At 40.5% G+C, this 18,156-nt stretch overlaps 1 protein-coding gene across 4 annotated transcripts in view; it reads right to left on the minus strand.

Moving 5' to 3' along the window:
- CNTLN (centlein) overlaps positions 1 to 18,156 on the minus strand; it is a 370,048-nt gene that overhangs the window by 250,715 nt on the left and 101,177 nt on the right. For 3 of the 4 annotated variants that reach the window (XM_019555079.1, XM_019555082.1, XM_019555078.1), the window contains exons 4-6: positions 16,298 to 16,432; positions 15,540 to 15,719; positions 10,859 to 10,992 (exon numbers count right to left, since the gene is read on the minus strand). In XM_019555079.1, the coding sequence (XP_019410624.1) occupies positions 10,859 to 10,992; positions 15,540 to 15,719; positions 16,298 to 16,432 (449 nt within the window). The remainder of the gene's footprint in view (positions 1 to 10,858; positions 10,993 to 15,539; positions 15,720 to 16,297; positions 16,433 to 18,156) is intronic. The other variant, XM_019555081.1, reaches the window with a different exon arrangement.

Raw genomic sequence — 18,156 nt, forward strand, 5'->3', positions numbered from 1 at the left:
TTTGATCTGGTATCCCATGATCACCTCTTGGCAAAACTGGCCAATTGTGGCCTTGGGTCCACCATGATCCGCTGGCTGGGAAATTGGCTCCGTGGTCAGACCCAGAGGGTAGTAATTGATGGCAGTCACTCATCATAGTGTCCTGTGACCAGTGGGGTCCCATGAGGCTCTGTCCTTGGACCCATATTGTTCAACATCTTCATTAATGATGTGGACATTGGAGTCAGGAGCGGACTGGCCAAGTTCGCCAATGACACCCAACTTTGGGGAAAAGCATCCACGCAAGAAGACAGGCGGGTGACCCAGGCTGACTTGGACAGGCTCAGCAAATGGGCAGATGAGAACCTGATGGTGTTTAACACTGAAAAATGCAAGGTTCTCCACCTTGGGAAGAAATATTATAGGCTCAGCAGTGCTACACTGGCTAGCACTACGGAAGAAAGAGATTGGGGGTCATCACTGACCACAAGATGAACATGAGCCTTCAATGCAATGCTGCGGCTAGTAAAGCGACCAAAATGCTGGCTTGCATCCACAGAAGTTTCTCAAGCAAATCCCAAAATGTCCTTCTCCCCCTGTACGGAGCTGGAGCATTTACGTCCAGTTTTGGGCTCCACAATTCAAAAAGGATGTAGAGAAGCTTGAGAAAGTCCAGAGAAGAACCACATGCATGATCAGAGGTCAGGAAAACAGATCTTACGATGACAGGCTGAGAGCCATGGGGCTCCTTAGCCTGGAAAAGCGAAGGCTCAGGTGTGATCTGATGGCCACCTATAAGTTTATTAGGGGTGACCACCAGGATCTGGGGGAACGTTTGTTCACCAGAGCACCCCAAGGGATGACGAGGTCGAACAGTCATAAACTACTGCGAGACCGTTTCAGGCTGGACATAAGGAAGAATTTCTTTACTGTGCAAGCCCCAAGGTCTGGAGCAGCCTGCCAGCGGAGGTGGTTCAAGCACCTACATTGAACACCTTCAAGAGCAAATTGGATGCTTGCTGGGATCCTATGACCCCAGCTGACTTCCTCTCCTTCAGACGGGGGGCTGGACTCGATGATCTTCCAAGGTCCCTTCCAGCACAAATGTCTATGAAATCTATGAAATTCCTAAATGCGTCTCTAAACAGAAATTATAGAATCATAGACAAGTAGGGTTGGAAGGAACCACCAGAGGTCATCTAGCCCACCCCCCTGCCTGAGCAGGATCATCCCTATCCAAACCATACTATACAAATCCATATCTAAACAATTTGTAAAACTGCTATCAAATGGATTTCAGCAGATGCTTAAGTACTTTTCTGAACTCCGGTCCTAACATATTTCTAAAGTCCAGGGGGATAGGATAAATCTGAAGTTATACAAATAATGAAGGGAGGTGTGGGAGTATGTCACAGAGGGATTGACTTCTTCAATAGGGAGTAGGAGAAATCCATCTCTACTTGCTTAACTGCTTCCTATTAGAGGTGGAAAAAAGAACACCTGGGTTATGTAAAGGATCAGGCATCAGTTCTGAAGGAAGAGCCAGCTGGGATCTGGATTCACTGAAGACCAAGTGCATTGCCACAATAAGTTCAGAGAGCAGTAGAGAGCCGGTAAAAGCCTCAGGCCAGAAGACATATGGAAGAAAGTCTGCACATAAAACCTGGAGCCAAGGGAAAAAGGAAGGTCAAAGAGGATTATTCTGTGGGCTGATGTTGTGGACAAGGATTCAAAAAGATCTCTGCAGCTGGTAGCATCCCAGAGCAGGCTGGTTTAAACTGCCTCCAAGCCAAGCCCTGCTGAAAATACCCTACCATTTGTTTTGATTCTGTGCATGCTCAAGCCCAGAAATGAGGCCCTCTAGCTGCCTTAGAGTAGGCACTGAGTCCAAGGCTCTCTTCTCAGGTGCGTTTACTGGTATATACTCCTTGCTCTAAGGTGACCATGTTGTCCCATTCACAATATTGGGCAGGCACAGAGTAAACAGCTGGTCCATGCTCAGGGCTCAGATAAGACCCAAGGGCCTTACATTCAGTATGGATGGAGGTTGGTTTTGTACTGCTATTTCAACACCAAGCATCAGTAGGCAGCTAAACCTGGAATCCTCAATTCTGAGTGAAGAGGAATGCTGAAGAGACCATCTATTACATTACAGAGCAATTTTATCTGATGGCTTCACTTTAGAAGAGGCTCAGTCCTCCACATGAGCATTACTGGCCTGAAAGAATAGGGATGAAGTTTTTGTGCAATCTTAAAGGAAAGGTAGGACTCTGGAGGGATCATCTCCAGCAGTGGAGAGGTTCTCCCAAGAGACCTACCAACACAGTATTTGTTGAACATTAAAACAATTACTCATTTTTAGAATGGCAGCAATAAGTGGATCTGAAAGAAGGTCTGGATGGAGAGCTCACCTAACAGAAGAGATATCAAAACAAATAGTGCAAAATCATAAGGTATGTCTAGATTACATGCTAACGTGTAGTGAAACAGATCAGGTATGTCTACACAGCAAGATAGCTCATATACAAGAAGCAGTCTAGATGCAATAGAAGCTAGCTCACATGGCCCCAGTGTGGCACTAGCATGATGATTATGTAGACTATTTCTGGCACCTAAGATAGCAATATCTGTGCTACATTCACTTCAGTATCTAGTGTAGAAATATCTGTTAACCACAAAGCAGGAAAGGTCAATAAGTGAAGTAGGCCAACAGACAAGTCTACAGCCTGGCTTAAATGGCTGCCACCACCGGGCAACAGCCATTTCAAGTATTTAATATTCATAGTAGCATTGTTTAGGGAGGGGACTCAATTATTTAAATACAAATGTTGGAAAATTGTTGTTCACATCTGAACTGAATATGAATGAAAGATTTATCCTATCCATATGGAAAAACCTGTTGTCCTGAACATACCAATTGTTCTAAGCAAAAGTGTAGCTTCCCAGAGATTTAAATAAAATAAGTAGTTATTGTCAATCAAAGAGCTATATGGATCTGTTACCAGTATAGTTAACACTCATCATGTCTATTATGTTTGATGACATTTTCTCATTTTGTTTTTTTTGACCATCCCAGTAATGACTCAATAATGGTCAGCATGCTGGAATTTTGCCAGAACTGCATTTACTCCAGACACTAAACAGGGTGTAAAAGGGCCACACAGGATAACTGGTGAAATTGCTAGATTCTACCACACAAAGTGGTTGTGGCAGAGCACCTTTGGTGCCTGCCACTTCAAGGTTTGAGAACAGGCAGCAGGGAAGCCTGCAGGTGTCAGCTAGCCCTGTTGAGGCAGTCCCATGACTGCAAGAGAGCCCTGGGATAGTAGGAGACGGCTAAGTAGCATGCATTTTAGATCCAGGGTCTCAGGAGTGAGTCAGCAGTCTGCTGCTGCAGCCAAAGGAAAAACATCTGCCTGAACTGCTGCTTGAAACATCCTTGGAGGTAAAAGCAGGAGTTATGGCGATGGCAGGAGGCTCCTGGTCCTGGGTATGACTGAAAACTACACCCTGCTAAGGAAGGATGGGCTGGTGAGACTGCCCATGGCAGAGCAGTTCCCCAGAAGTGCCAGGCCAATTGCCTCCCCAGTGAAATGCAGGTAGGGGCACCTTATAACCCCAGCCTCCACATCCTGGTGGGTCACCCATACCTAGGGACAGGCATGGGGGCCAGGCACATCTACAGACACCTGAGCCCCATGGGGTGTACGACCCTGGAGGCCCCAGTGAAAGGGGCAGATAGATAAAACAGCCCTAGTGAGGGGGCAGAACTTTGTGGTGGCCTGCACAGAGTAGGGTGCACTGCTGCAGCCTGAAGGCTTATGCGTAAGTGGGTGTAAAGTACAGTTGTAAGCATGATCTGAAGGGCTGCACCGGGGGGTGTTGAGTAGGGCTGCAGTGGTGGCCTGAAGGGCAGCATACAGGCTAACCTCCACAAGTATGCAAATGTATGAAGTTGCCCAGCCAGGGACTAGGGGCAGAATCACCGGTATATGAGGCAAGGTCGTACCATGTAGAGTAGGGAAGCTCGACCTGAAGGGCTGCATGGAGAGCAGCCAGCATGCAAGTAGTCAAGTCTGATGGCCCAAGTAGGGCTGCCCAGGGGAGCAGGGCAGCAAGAGAGTGACCCAGTGATGGGCGGTATGAAAGAGGCCGTGAGAGTGGGCAGAGTGAAAGAGGCCCCACTAAGAGTGGGGTGGTATGGAAGTATGGGGCCAAGTGAAGGGCAGAATGCAACTGACTCAGCATAGGACTGAGTTTGGCGCAGCCTTAAACCGGAGGTGTAGTAATAATCTGGATGCCATCTGTGAGGCATAGAACACAGTATAGGGATGGCCATGTACAGCACCTCCTGGCACTGGGGCATTAAAATAGGCAGCCTCCCTCATTTAACAACAGTTCATTAAACCAGCAAGTCATGACAGGAGAGACTGGGCAGACTGGCTCAGAGACAGGTGGGCAGTCTGAGGTTGAGACCCAGCCCTGAGTTGGCCTCCTGTCATAGTGGTAAAGCCCCAAGACTGTAAAAGACACTGTGACTTCAATCTTCTGAAAGCATGAACATAAGAACTGCCATTTACTGGGACCGACCATAGAAATATTTTACCCAGTATCCTATGTCACAGTGGCAGAGAGTGGATGATTAACAGGGTATGACCAGGATTTTTTCTACTGTCAGATTTAATACTAAGTAGCCTAAATACCTCATTTTGATCTTGAGAGTCAACACAAGTTTACAGGAAAACCTCTGATCATGGTTAAATTTCAATACTGAAAAGTTAAGAAAGAATTTTGATGATGATAAATTGGGATTACTGCTCTTGAGGAAAGTAACTTGCTTTCAGACTCTTCTTTTCTGGAACTTAAAAATTAGTGCTATTTTGGATTCTGAAAAGACCCAGAAATCTTAGAATGGATATAAATAGCACAGAAGATGCATTTCAGAACCATATCTGCACACTAAGGTTTGGCAAGATAGTTTCTACCCTTCAGAGAGATCAATAAAGGAACCATTTAAAATGGGCAGCGAGGAAAATAACAGTTTCTTTACAATATACTGAAGAGCAAGAATCATTAAGGGATTATCTTTCCACAGATCATAATGGATTTAATATTCAGCCCAAAACAAAACTGGATTTAGATCAGAAGTTTACTATAAAGCCTATACTGATACTAGGTAAGATTTTAAAACAAACTATTTGGCATTGCTCTAACCCTTCTCTCATTGGAGACAGTAAAACCACAGCTGCTAATTGCTTTTCAAAAATCTTAGTCACTGTTAATATGCTGGATGAGAGAGCAGCTTATTTCCAAAATAGTTATCTCAGTAACTGAAGACTGTTATTGTTTAACTAAAAAAATCCTCAGTATTAAAATTCAGAATTGTCAGGGCAAAGAAAGCATTTCTGATCTGAAAGTAAAAGGAACATAAGAATATACACTTAGGCCTTTAGCAATCTTCTTTTCCAATGAATCTGAAGAACTTTTGCAAGAACAGGTGCAGACAGAAGATGAGCCTCTTATATGCCCTTCAACTCAAAAAGAATCTGCATCTATCTTTGCTGGGTCTCTCTCTCTCTCTCTCTTTCTACTATGTGCAAAATAAGATACTGAATTAAGAAAGCTAGATTTCTTGGTATTTTCCTTCTTACAAAGTAAAATGTTTGGGATGAACTGTAATTAGAGCTGACATATTCTAGTGTCTAAGAAGAAAAGATTTGTAACTGAAGAAAGAAGTTCATAATTGTCATCTCTAAAAATCCTGAAATGGATTCAGGAGAACAGGAACGTATGGAGGGGGGTGTAATTTGTTTGTTTTTCTTAACTTGTCTATTAAGAATTTTGCCATTTTTACTAACAGCGTATCAACAATAACAACAACAACAACAACAAAACTGAACGCTGACAAGATTGTCTCATAAGATTAAGCCACTAATCTAGGACAACTAGAAAATATTTACTTAAAAAATCGTTTTACCCTCATATAGAAGACAGAAAATATTTTTAAAGGATATTATTTCATCAGAACTAATGGTGTTTAGTTATATACATAACATTACTAGAAGACTTATATTTAATGTGCTACTATAAACATTAAATGCTTAAACAGGCATAGTTTATGCTGAGTAGTTTATTCTATGCTGTTCTACAGCTGCCGTTTTACAGGTTTAAAACTAATAAGAGAAATTTTTTTTTATGCAACATGTAGTTCGCAGTTAACTGATAGAACTCATTATCACAGAAGGTTGTAGAGGCAGATAGTATAGCCAGTTTCAAAAAAGGAACTAAACAGGTTCATCAATGACAGACCTTCATTAACAGCAATTAAACAGAACAGTCGGGTATGCATCTAAAAACCAATGATCAGAGTCATAATCAGGCAATTCGGTGCCCAGTGCAGGTTAACTGCAAAGCACCTATGCACTGTATCAGTGGTTTTCACAACCAGTGTTCCACAGACACTGGGGCTAGGGACAAACATTCAAAAAGCCTGAACCTCAACTGACTTCATCTTTGCAGATTCTTCTAACCTGGCTAGGCTGAACTGGTTTGTAACTGTACAGACATTCCCTTTGGACTGAAGAAATGCAAGTACATGCCTGCAGTGGCTCAGGCTAGAAGCTGGCGGGTGCTAAAGGAGCCCTCCCTTCCCTTCTACAGTGCTGAGCTGAGGGGGGCATGGCCAGGTCCCAGCAGGATGCTCTGATTAGGGAGGGGTCCCTACCCTCACTGATAACAGAACATTTATCAGCTCTGTGATCAGCATTTATCACCCCATCAGAAAACACAAGTCTCTCTCATTAGTTCAAGCTCCTCTTAAACAACATTCTCCAAGGAAGGAATGGAGGGACATTACTAGCTACCTGTTGATTAGCTCCAAAAAGCCCTAAGGGGATACTGTGCTGTCTACCTTTGTCCTGTCTGCCTTACACAGACACCTCTCAGCATTAGCTATCATACCATATGCTGACTATGGTCCGTGCTGCGGGAGGGAGGGAGGGGGGAATCTCTGCTTGGGCAGTGAGCAGCGAGGGGGTGTGGGACAGGGAAAGCCAGGCAGAAGCTTCTGTGCCTGCCATCTCTGCTGGAACTCCAGCCAGGGAGCAGCGGGGAGGGGCCAACCCAGCTCTCTGGAGCAGACAGCCCCACCCAGAGCTGCAAAGCATTTGGAATGCTGGGGGGGACAGACACTGCATAAACCAGTTTGACCCAAATCAGTTAAGTCTGATACTACTTATCTCAAACCAGTTTCAGACATTTTCAGACTGGCCTATGTACACTGAATGTCTGTTACAGGTTTAGCCCAATTTCTGATCACTTAAACTGGGTTATGTGTAATATCTGTCCCTAGCCTGGAAGTCCACAGAATATGTCTAAAGGGTCCACAAAAGATGACTGTGATCAATCAAAAGGATGTGAATACCCCCACTTACAATTCAAACGGATCCACAGCTCCATTCAAAAGTTCCAAAGTGGTCTGCAGATGGAAAAAGGTTGCAAACCACTGTACTATCTCTCATTACTGTTATTTGATTTGGAACCTCTGTATGAGGACACGTGGTACCAGTGCACCACTGGTAGGATCCTTGCTACAGTACAACTAATGGTGGTGGATGCCAGAGAGCATATGAGAAAGGATAGATAATTCTAAACACACTATGTTCTCGCTCCAAAGCCTCCACTCCTGTCACTCAGAGATATGGGCTAGACAGACCATTTGTCTCATCCAGTATGTCCTTTTCTATGTTCTTATGTACTCCAATTGTAAAGAACATCTTCTCATTTTAGAGCATGGTATTAGTGATGATGGAAACAAACTACCATGAAGGCAAAAGAAGGCCCATGGGTCCATCAGCTTCTGGGATGAAGACAGGGCTTGATTAATGCCTGATAAGCAGGGATCCTGCTTTTCCCCGATTAAAAAACCCTGCAAATTCTCTGCTAAAAAAAAAAATCACAAATTGTCTAATAAAAAAACCCAAATCCGTGATTAAAATTAAAGGGCCCCCACAGTCCCACTCATGCCTCTCACTTCCCACCCACAGTCCCCGCAGCCTTGCTGGTGCCCCTTGACCCCCACCCAGAGCCAAAAGACTCAGGGTTTACCATATAATACCAGATGGGCCCCAGCAGAGTCAACAGCGTTTCAAGCCATGGTGACCCCACAGCTCAGCATTGCTTAGTATATGTGTTTACTGCAGATACCTCCCCACCCCCACAAAGGATCCATGTGCTAATTAGCCCCTCATAACTGGAACTGGGTGTTCTTGACACAAGGTCTGGGATCCTCCAAAACTTTATATGCAGATGAAGTGCAGGGCAATCTGGTCTGGCTCAACGTCATGGAGGGCAGGGCCACACTAATCATATGTAAGAGTATGACAGAGGGGGCAACAGAGGGATTCTGGGTGAACTGTTTGGGACATTTAAGGCTGATGAAGAAACAGAAGTCATTAGAAATGGGAAAGGAAGGCACAGCTCAGCTTTGGGAATAAAGAAGTCAGAATGTATTCAGTGTTGTGACTCAACATGATTTGAAAGACTTAGCAGTGATGACAACTGAGCACAATGAGCACTAACATATATCTTACTCAGATGGGCTGCACTAACCTATCCTTGTGGTAGGTTCCCATCACTGAATTTGCACAATATGGGCCATGTGTTTTATAGACACACTCAGTGTCAGCTGCATTTAATCAACTATGGTTTCCATTACTGAGCACATGCTGCTTTTGGCAGCAATTTAATGATAGATAGGCAGCAGTTTAATGATTTAATGAGGTTTCCTTGTATGCAAATAAGATAAGGGCTTTTTTCTCCCCATGCTGATTTGGGGGAAAATCCTCATCTTTTTTTCCAGTATATACGGTAACATTAAAGCAATGATAAAAATCTAAAACTTATAAATACACCAGGAACAGGTGTAGTTTCTTTTTAAGAGTGGTCAGAGAAAAAGAGTATTAACATGAATTGATTTATATAGACATGCCTCTTGAGGTATTTAAAATCCTTCCTAACAGGTTCTTTTTTAGTAAAAAAAATAGATAACTCCCTGATAACACATGGAGAAAAATATTAAATTTTTAAATGCGAGACAAAAATCTCAAATAGCCAAGCTGAAAATTGCCGTCTTATACCATGAAAGAAGTAAAACCCCTCGAGCAACTTTTATATACAACATTGAAAGTGTCCCCAAAATATAAAAAATACAACTATCTATTCAAAACACTAACAATAAGGCAATGATGTCAAACATACAAGCCATAGGATGGATCTGACCCACAGAGCCACTTCATCAGGCCTGCTACTTGTGGGGCCAGGGAATTTTGGGACATAGCCAGGGTGGGACTTGCCTGGCTCTGTGCCAGAATCTAAACTTATTGTACAACTTCTCTGAACACATTTCCCCATTACAATAGCAATGTCTACTTTCAGCGTTAACTCAAACTGATTCACCATTTCAAAGAGGGGTTTTTTTTTTAATTCAAATAAAGTAATAAGACTGTATCTGTGAAACCTTGACATCCCAACAACAGCTGGGGTCAAGCAAAGTTTTTAAAATAAGAAAATGTCTGGGACTAGCACACCCCAACTTGTAGCAGAACTTACAAAATGAACATTAGAAGATTTAAAGGAGTTTGCAGGCTTTGACAGCTTTGGCTACCAGGTTTGAAAGTGTTCCATATTCCACTGTCCTTCCCACCCCATCCACATGGAGAGCATACAGTTCTGAAATGTGAATTCATTTTTAATCCTATAAAAACTGTCAGCCCTCTGATGAATTTTACAAATATCATCAGCTGTCTTCCCATAAAATATCCTATTAAAAACGGTATTTATTCTCATTAACTATTGGGATTTCAAATGGTATAACTTTTAACTATAAAAATAATTAGAGACATTTTTTCTGAGCAAATTCAGAACTAACACTAGGAAGACAAATTAAGACAGAAATTGCAAAAATCCCATTTCTTTTCTTAAAGACAACAGACTTACAGTAAAATTAATAGCTGAAACCTAAAAAGATTATTCAAGCTATAGTGGCTTCTACTGCATTGTTCTATTTGTTTCCACTAAAATTCCAACTGCTATCCTAAACTGTAAGCATTTTGGGGCAGGAAATGTTATTTGTTTAACAAAGCCCTTCTACTATATAGCACTATGTACACATATAGAACTATATAAATAGGAGGAGAAGAACAGGCAGTTGCTTGTCAATCTACTTAAACCTACTGGATGTCTTTTGCCATTACTGTCATTTTGATGATTTCAATAGCCTAGTCAATTCATATAATTCATTCTATCCTTCATTTCTTCTCCACATCTCAAATATGCAGCACTAATCCTCCAGATTCAGCATAGGAAAAAAGATGTGCAAGACCTCAGATAAAGCTTAAATCACAACATTTTAAACCTTTAGCATAGGCCTGTACAGACTTCTGCTGACCTGTCAGACTCTACTGTAATTAAAAAGTTAAAGTTAGGTTTGAAACTTTTGTAGGTTTAGGGCATTTAGCCTCTCAAATTAATTGCTTACGTTACTAATCATATTGATATTTTGTGACTTTCAGTGGAGATTGACAACTCTCTGACCCAATGCTAATTATAGAAGTGTAATTTTTAATAATATCCATCCCTCCTTAAAAAATTGAACATCATAAAAGCCAAAAGGAATTTAAATACCCTGCATAAATAGTAGTCTAAAGCTAAACAGTCAAAAGTTTCCAGATAATGTGTGCATGTTCAAAATAAAACGACATTAGAAGACTTTTGCAAAAGTAGATCTAATAATAAGGCATTTTTCCTTAAATCAAAAAAATAATTTTATTTACAAAACCCAGTGATTAGACTGTACCTAAAGGAAAGGTAGACTACTTGCCTAACTCTGGTCATGTCACAATCCCTCTGGGTCAATTCATTCTGTTTAACAGCCAGCTGGGATGACAAGCCACTGCAATTAAATTTCAGGTTTTCCATTTGTTTTCTTGCCTCTGTTAAATCAGTTTCCAAATTCTGTAAAGAATGCATTTAAAATGTGTTAAAGCATAGGAACCAGTAATGTTTTTTTTTTAACATTTCTGCATGTAGCATACATGCACGCACACACAGAAATTACCAGACAAAACCTACGTTAAGAGACAGTTAAAGTCAAGAGCATGTAATGATAATTTAGGAGGAAAATGTTTCAGGGATATTTTAACTTTCTAACACCAAACATTATAAAACAAGGAAACGCAGAATTACTGGCAAAGTTAGAAGATATATGAACTTGGAAGTTACAGACATGGTAAACAGATGTTCTGCAGAGACATCCTAAAACAACCCTAAGAAAAAAATGAATGTATTTTAATATTTGTGCTCCCAGGAAAGAAGAAGTCTAACTCAATTTTTAATAAATTGATAACGATACAGTAAAGAAGAATTAAGGAAAACTCCTGAAGAATATTTTTTCAAATTACCTTCTTTCAAAACACTCACCATTTCCCATGTTCTCATAGGACCCAAAGCTAAAGACTGTTCTTAAAAATGGCCACTAGTTCCCATTTTTCCCACTGGGCCCCAACTCAAGCTACTATCAGAAAAATGGTAGCTCTACACTATCCAGAGGAAAATAGGAGAACTGAGAAGCAGGTGATCCGGAACTGCTAAAGCAACCTTTGGCCGCAATCTGTATGTTCATACAAGTCAACAAGTTCATAGGAAAGGAGATGGTAGTTATTTGAGAAAGTCACTGCAATTGACGGCAGTCTTACTGAGAGCAACATGAGTGGGCAGCCATTTTAAAAAACTAATTCTTTACAAGTTCCTCTGGAAAACATTCTCTTTCAGTGTCTGCTTCATATATATTATAATAGCAAATTGCCCGTCAAGAATCACAGAGGGAGGCGGGGGGCGGGCAGGGATGGAGTCCCATGTCTGCCCCCCACCTGTCCGGGCTCCCTCTTCCCCCCTCCACCATTTGGGGTTGGGCCCTACTCCCCCTCCCCTGCCACGTTGGGCCCAGACCTGCTCCTCACTTCCCCCCCCACTGCGTGTAATGTAATGATAATTTAGGAGGAAAACCTAAAATGGTTACTTGGCAGTTACGGACATGATAAACAGATGTTTTACAATATTAGAATACTATTTTAAGTGCAAAAGGTTCACTCCTTTGTAACTATGGAGCTGCATGCATGCAGCCTGATTCTGTTCCTTCCTTCTTTATCAAGGAACACCCCTGCATACGTGCTGTAAGACTCAGCAAATTGCTCTAGGTGTGGTAGGGGGGGCTGAAATCAGCACCTGAGCTGGCCCCAGAAGCCTTACCTGGGGTCCTGGGGGCCTTCCCGGGCTACAGCAGTGGCAATGCAGGTGCACAGAGCCTGGCCAGCAGCCAGACTATGGTGGCCAGGCTCCGGTTTCAGGTGGCACATGCTGCAGCCACATATGCCACTCTGCTTTTTTTTTTGAGTGGTTTTTTTTAAACTGGAATTTCCTGGTATCTTATTTTGGCTTCACGCTGCAGAGCAGCATGGAGAACCTTTTGACATGCACTGTGTACATGGTGTGGCACCTCTGAGGGGCTGCAAAGTGCATGTGCGCACTTATATTGCAGAACTGTGCAGGAGCCTAACCAGCTCCCAGAACAACTCCTCAGAGCTGCTTTGACTTATGCACAGCATCCCATGGCACACTATGGGCCCTAGAAAGCAGAAAACAGCCACAGACCCAGATCATGCTTGCAATTCATTTGAAGGATAAAAGGTGCAGAAAGAGACCTTTATGCAATATACTAGCTAAGGAAGAACCCAGGTACAGGAGGCTCTCAGGACATTGTTTCTGCTCTTTTCAATGAACTTTTATGCTGCTAGAGTGGTGCATCAGTGAGAATTAGATCTAAGCTGCAAACACAATATTTTAAAATACATGTTAAAAGGAATGATAATTACAGTTGTTACTCGTATTTGCTCTCTTTTCGCTAATCTCTATCATTTGGATTTTTTGTCTAATGCCCCAACCTCCTGAACAACTTCAAACATCTGCTATTAAAAAAAAAAAAACAAAGCCAAAATAAAACAACCAACAAACGAACAAAAAACAGCCAACAAACAAAAAGAACCCAACAGCCTATGCCTATTCCTGGTAGTATTTCCTCCTCTTCCCAGTCTATGTGGAATTTTACTACCAAAATAACATCCATTCCTCTAGAAAGAATATGATATCATCCTGGGACAACCTTTCTAAGTCTAAACATTTAACTGCTTAAAGGCTAATATATCAAGACCGGCAGACTAGAAACAGCTGCTTTATCGAAAGGAAAGGCTAGAATCCAACACTACCTACTAGGAGAGAGAGTAGTCACCGTTACTTCTCAGAGGACCTGGGATATTTAGAACTAAGGTATTTAACATCTAGAGGAGATATTTTTAAAACAATGTTAAAGTATTTCACATTGATTAATCCTAATTTTACTTCCCCACTGGGTACTATACTGCTAGATTCAGGACAACTATAAGAGAATAAGTGGGATTGTTTCTGGATCCCGTATCAGCAACAAAACTAATTATGGTCTTTACTACAGGTGATACTGCATAAACCAAAAAGATCCCAGGCTGATTTCCAGAAACCAGGCTGAGTGGTAGCCTTAAAAAAATAGAACACATTTCACTTCCAAACTCAGATAATTTTATATGTCATCTTTATAGTCACTTAAGAACACCACCATAAGTAATAACAATTCCTGTTGTTTAACTTGCCCTCTTAAAAAGACTATTATTAAATACATTTAAGATACAGGGAAATTTGTTAATTTGCAGTCCAGTATGATACAATGTGATAATCTTGTATTTGGCCTGCGAGGATACGAGTATTATTTCCCATACTGTTTAAAAGTACCCAGTTAAAAGCAAATCTGGCATATAACACTGATTCTTGAAAATGTTTAGTAATGGAAATAGGGAAAGACCAGAACACAGGGAAAATTAATTCAAGTTGAAACCCATAAATTTCAATGAAATATTTACAAATTATACATTAACAACAACAATAATGAAAGGTAAACAGTTTAGTAATATGATGTTTCTTAATCCATTTGTACATAATAAGAATGTTAAAAAATGTATTTGGCTTTTCTGAAGTCATAGTCTGCAGCATATTACTTCAAAAGAAAATTCTATTACCTGACTATGCAAAGCTGTTTAAAATGCCAGCTAGTCATTCTCACAATAACCTTGTGAAATAAATCCACTTTACAGAGGAGCAGAAGTGAGGCATAAAGACAAAGTGACTTGACCAACAGCAAAGAGAAATTCTGTGTAAGCTTTACATGCTTAGGTCACTGTAGCAAACCTCTCACTATGGCATATGTTAACATTCATAAAAATCAATTATTTCAAAGTTCTTCACATTATTTTCACACGTGTTGTGGAGAAGTGAAATAATTCCAACAATTTTATTACAGCTATTTCAAAACAGCATCTGACAACCTGAAAAATCACTTGTACAACTCCAATATGCAGTGTTTCTCTGGTGAGGAACAGGCCATTCCACAAATTCATGGAGACTGAAAAACCTTTCCCCCCCAACCAAACGAAGAGCCTTGAACTGTAGAAACTGTCCCCCCATGATGAATGACACACTTTCCAAAGCTCTTCTCTAAGCACCATACCTATAACAACCAGAGGCATCACTGAAGAGCAGACTTGGCTGCCTCTGAATCATGGTGTCAGAAAATTCTACCTTCATGTATGCTATAAGTAAATTGCCAGAAAAATACCCCAAATCTTTCTATGCAAGGTACAATTTAGATGTGTAAGACATACGAGTACTGTAGATGATGTTTTACAAAAGTAAAAAAAAAGATGTTTAAGCCTGAATAATGCAAAAAACAACAACAACAAAACTACTCTGTAGATATATATACAAATACTAGCAAAGTTTTATACCAGTAATTGGTTTATTCCTTAGAATAACTTTAGAATACCTTAAACATGACAATTTTGAAGACAGAATAAAACAAGGAAATAGTGTTTCAATATAATGTATGATATTCTGAGAAAGCACTCACATAAAATGAAAAACGCATAGCACATTTATCATAAACTGTGAATATAACTTTTTAAATATGATATAAAATGAAAAAGCCTCTCACCAAGAGTGGAGCCCTCTGGAGGCTAGGATACAATTTATTCAAACCATGGTTGAAAAGTTTTTAAAATAGTCTTGCAATACAGAAAAAAACCAGTCCATCACATTAAACTAAATTATAACTGAGGAAAAACAACCCCTGAATGATAAGATTTTTAAAGCTGTTTAAAAAAAAGTTACATTTAATCTTAAAATACAGTATCTTTTATTTTTTAATGATTACATTTTAGGATGACTATTTGAAGTCAGTTTCCTGCTTTGCACTATCAATTTTTAAAAAGCTGTGGGTCTTAAGAGAACGAATGTAAATGAATGTCAGTCCCCACTGGTAGATTTGAATATATAACTTGTTATATAAAGAAAATAACATGTACTGTAAATGCCTGGGAGAAGTAGTTCTGAAATAATATCCAGAAGACCATTCCATGTCATACCTTTATTTTGGCATCAATGCCAGATTTTTCTATTCTCCACTGTGCCTCCTGCTTCCTCAGTTTCTCCAGGTCATTTAGCAGGTCAGTGCAGCGTGCATTTAATCCCTTATTTTCTTCTTCCAGATTTTTTATAACCAGTCTGTTTTGCTCTTCCTTCTTCTGTGCACACTCCTTAGTGTCCTGTAGAACAGTACCACAAGGGCCGATAAACAAAAAAAAAGTGAGAACTAATCAGCAAATATAAACTGTGCAGTTTTACCTTCACAGCAGCTTCTTCTATATTTGATGGCCAAGGTCACCTGTGTACTTTTATTGGCCTCTTTCATGCAGGTGGAAGGGTCATATATTTTAGTTGGATGACAGCTTTGATGAGTACACATTTGCAAAGAGACCATTAATTGATCAAGCTGCCTTTGATGCTGTCCCCAGCTATTTTTGAGACCCACACAGACATCCTCCCAGACCTCGGCTTTATCAATTAATAATGCCAGTCCCATCAGAATCTAATTACAAGAAGCCACATCTTCACACTCCTACTTTCTTTGCTCCATTTCCATCATTAACTATTTATCTGAAAGTTATAAAGCTTGGATTTTTAGCTTGAAAGCATCTTTCTCAGAGTTAGTGTGTGAGAAAACTGTAAGGCCTAAGGCAATTTTTCCTCCAAGCTTGTCACTTTCAGTGCCACAAGGGCTGACACCGTTTAAAGTAGTACTTCAAAGCTATGGTCCCATAAAACTATGTACAAGTCAATATACCTTAAGTTCTTGACTTTTATCTTTAAATTTCTGCTGCAAGTTACTGAATTTGTTCTTCAAGAGGGTATTTTCCTCATCTACAGCAAGCTTTCTCTGTACCAAGTTGTTTATCTCCTGTTGCTGTCCTGATATTCTCTATTTAAGACAAGACAAAAAATTAATTAAAACCAAAAATCAGCATTTGTAGTAGAATAATTATTTGCTCTCATTGTCAAAGCCTTGTTTTAAGTTTTATGGTGTGTGACCTTCTAACATGTGGCTTTACATAATTCCTATTGTTGTATCTATATTTAAAATCGTATTTCAAATTGTCAATATGTAACATAATAAAATACAAAGAGAATGGCCTGCGTTCCTTCTGGACACAAGTACAAATGGAATAGGAATTATTCAGATCAGTCTGAGAAGATAAAATGGTTGCAAACCCTTGTGATATTTTTGGTTAGAGATTAAAAATAAGGTTATTTTTGCAATTGCACATGCAGCATATGACAATATAGCCAGAACACAAATTGTCTGAACTCCAGAATTCATAAAAAAATCAAAAAAATTATTAACTGATGGAACTAAAAAAAAAAAGGATAATCATACAACTCAGTTACACCTTGAAAGGCAATAGTCTAATGGAATTTGCATCTGAAGGCAATTAAGACACTGTTGAACAAAGACAACACTTAGTGTACTGTACATAATAAAACCTAACAACTATTAGAAAAAGAAATCCAAGTTTCTGTGTTAAATTCTTTCATTCTTTATTCTTGAGGCTTGCATTTTCCAACCTCCCAGATCATAAACAAAGATTAAAATTTCTTTTCATTCAGAAACAGGTACAGTGGCCACTCTTGAAAGTTCATATTTTGTACATGAAAATTAGTAAACCCAATGTTAAGTATTTGCAGTTCTGTTTTATTCCTCTCCTTTTCTTTACAAAAGCAACATTTTTGTTTAGATTTAATTTTTACTACATTAAGTACATCAGACTGAAGACACAGATATTGAACCTGCCTGAAAACAAAATGAAGCAAAGCTAATTTGTTTTCCCTGTTCAAGCTGAATGAAATGTATAAACAATGAGCAGCACAAGATGAAAAATAAACTAGATTTTTTAAAATTATCCCATTATATGAATACTAACACAGGATTTTAAAAATAATTTTCAGTTTAACAGTATTTGTTAAATCTTTAGATGTTTGTGGTGGGGGCCATCTTGTGGCTGGTCAAATCATTGGCCTGCCCACCTGTCTAGGGAAGGAGTTTGCCCACCTCCCTCAGCTGCCACGCCTTTGACGCAACTGAAATAGATTTTTATAAGGTGAGAGGCTGCCCATTTAACGCCTGATGCCAAAGGCTCCATACCATCCCTACATGTTGTCTCACAGATGGCATCACTATATGGCTCCAACCCCAAGATGGACCTATTTTATGCCCACCTGGCATTCGGACCCCACTTGAATCCCTCCTTCTCAGACGGTCTAATCTCCACCCACATACTGAGCTGCCAAACTCCCTAAGCCCTTTTTTCCTAGTGGCTGTGGCGCCCTCTGAGACCTCTGGCCTTACTGGCTGTCGCCAGTTGTGGCGACTTACACACAGGGCCCTGAGGGTACAGCGCAGCATATACCTGCATGTGAGCCCTGCTGTGGGGCGAAAAAGGCTTGGGGAGGGCTGCTGCCAGGATGACTCACCTGTAGGTCCCAAGGTGGCAAAGCAAGAGCAGCGTATATCACTGGCATGGCATTTTAGAAGCTCGTGCTCCATGTGCACGCAGGAAGCAACATCATAAAGACATACATGGAGACAGAGCGGGGCGGGCTTTTTGAACTGGCTGAAGACACCAGCACAGAGCCTGCTACAAGAAC

This window comes from Crocodylus porosus, unplaced genomic scaffold (assembly GCF_001723895.1).
Source record: "Crocodylus porosus isolate Cpor-Errol unplaced genomic scaffold, CroPor_comp1, whole genome shotgun sequence".
Classification (NCBI taxonomy): domain Eukaryota; kingdom Metazoa; phylum Chordata; order Crocodylia; family Crocodylidae; genus Crocodylus; species Crocodylus porosus.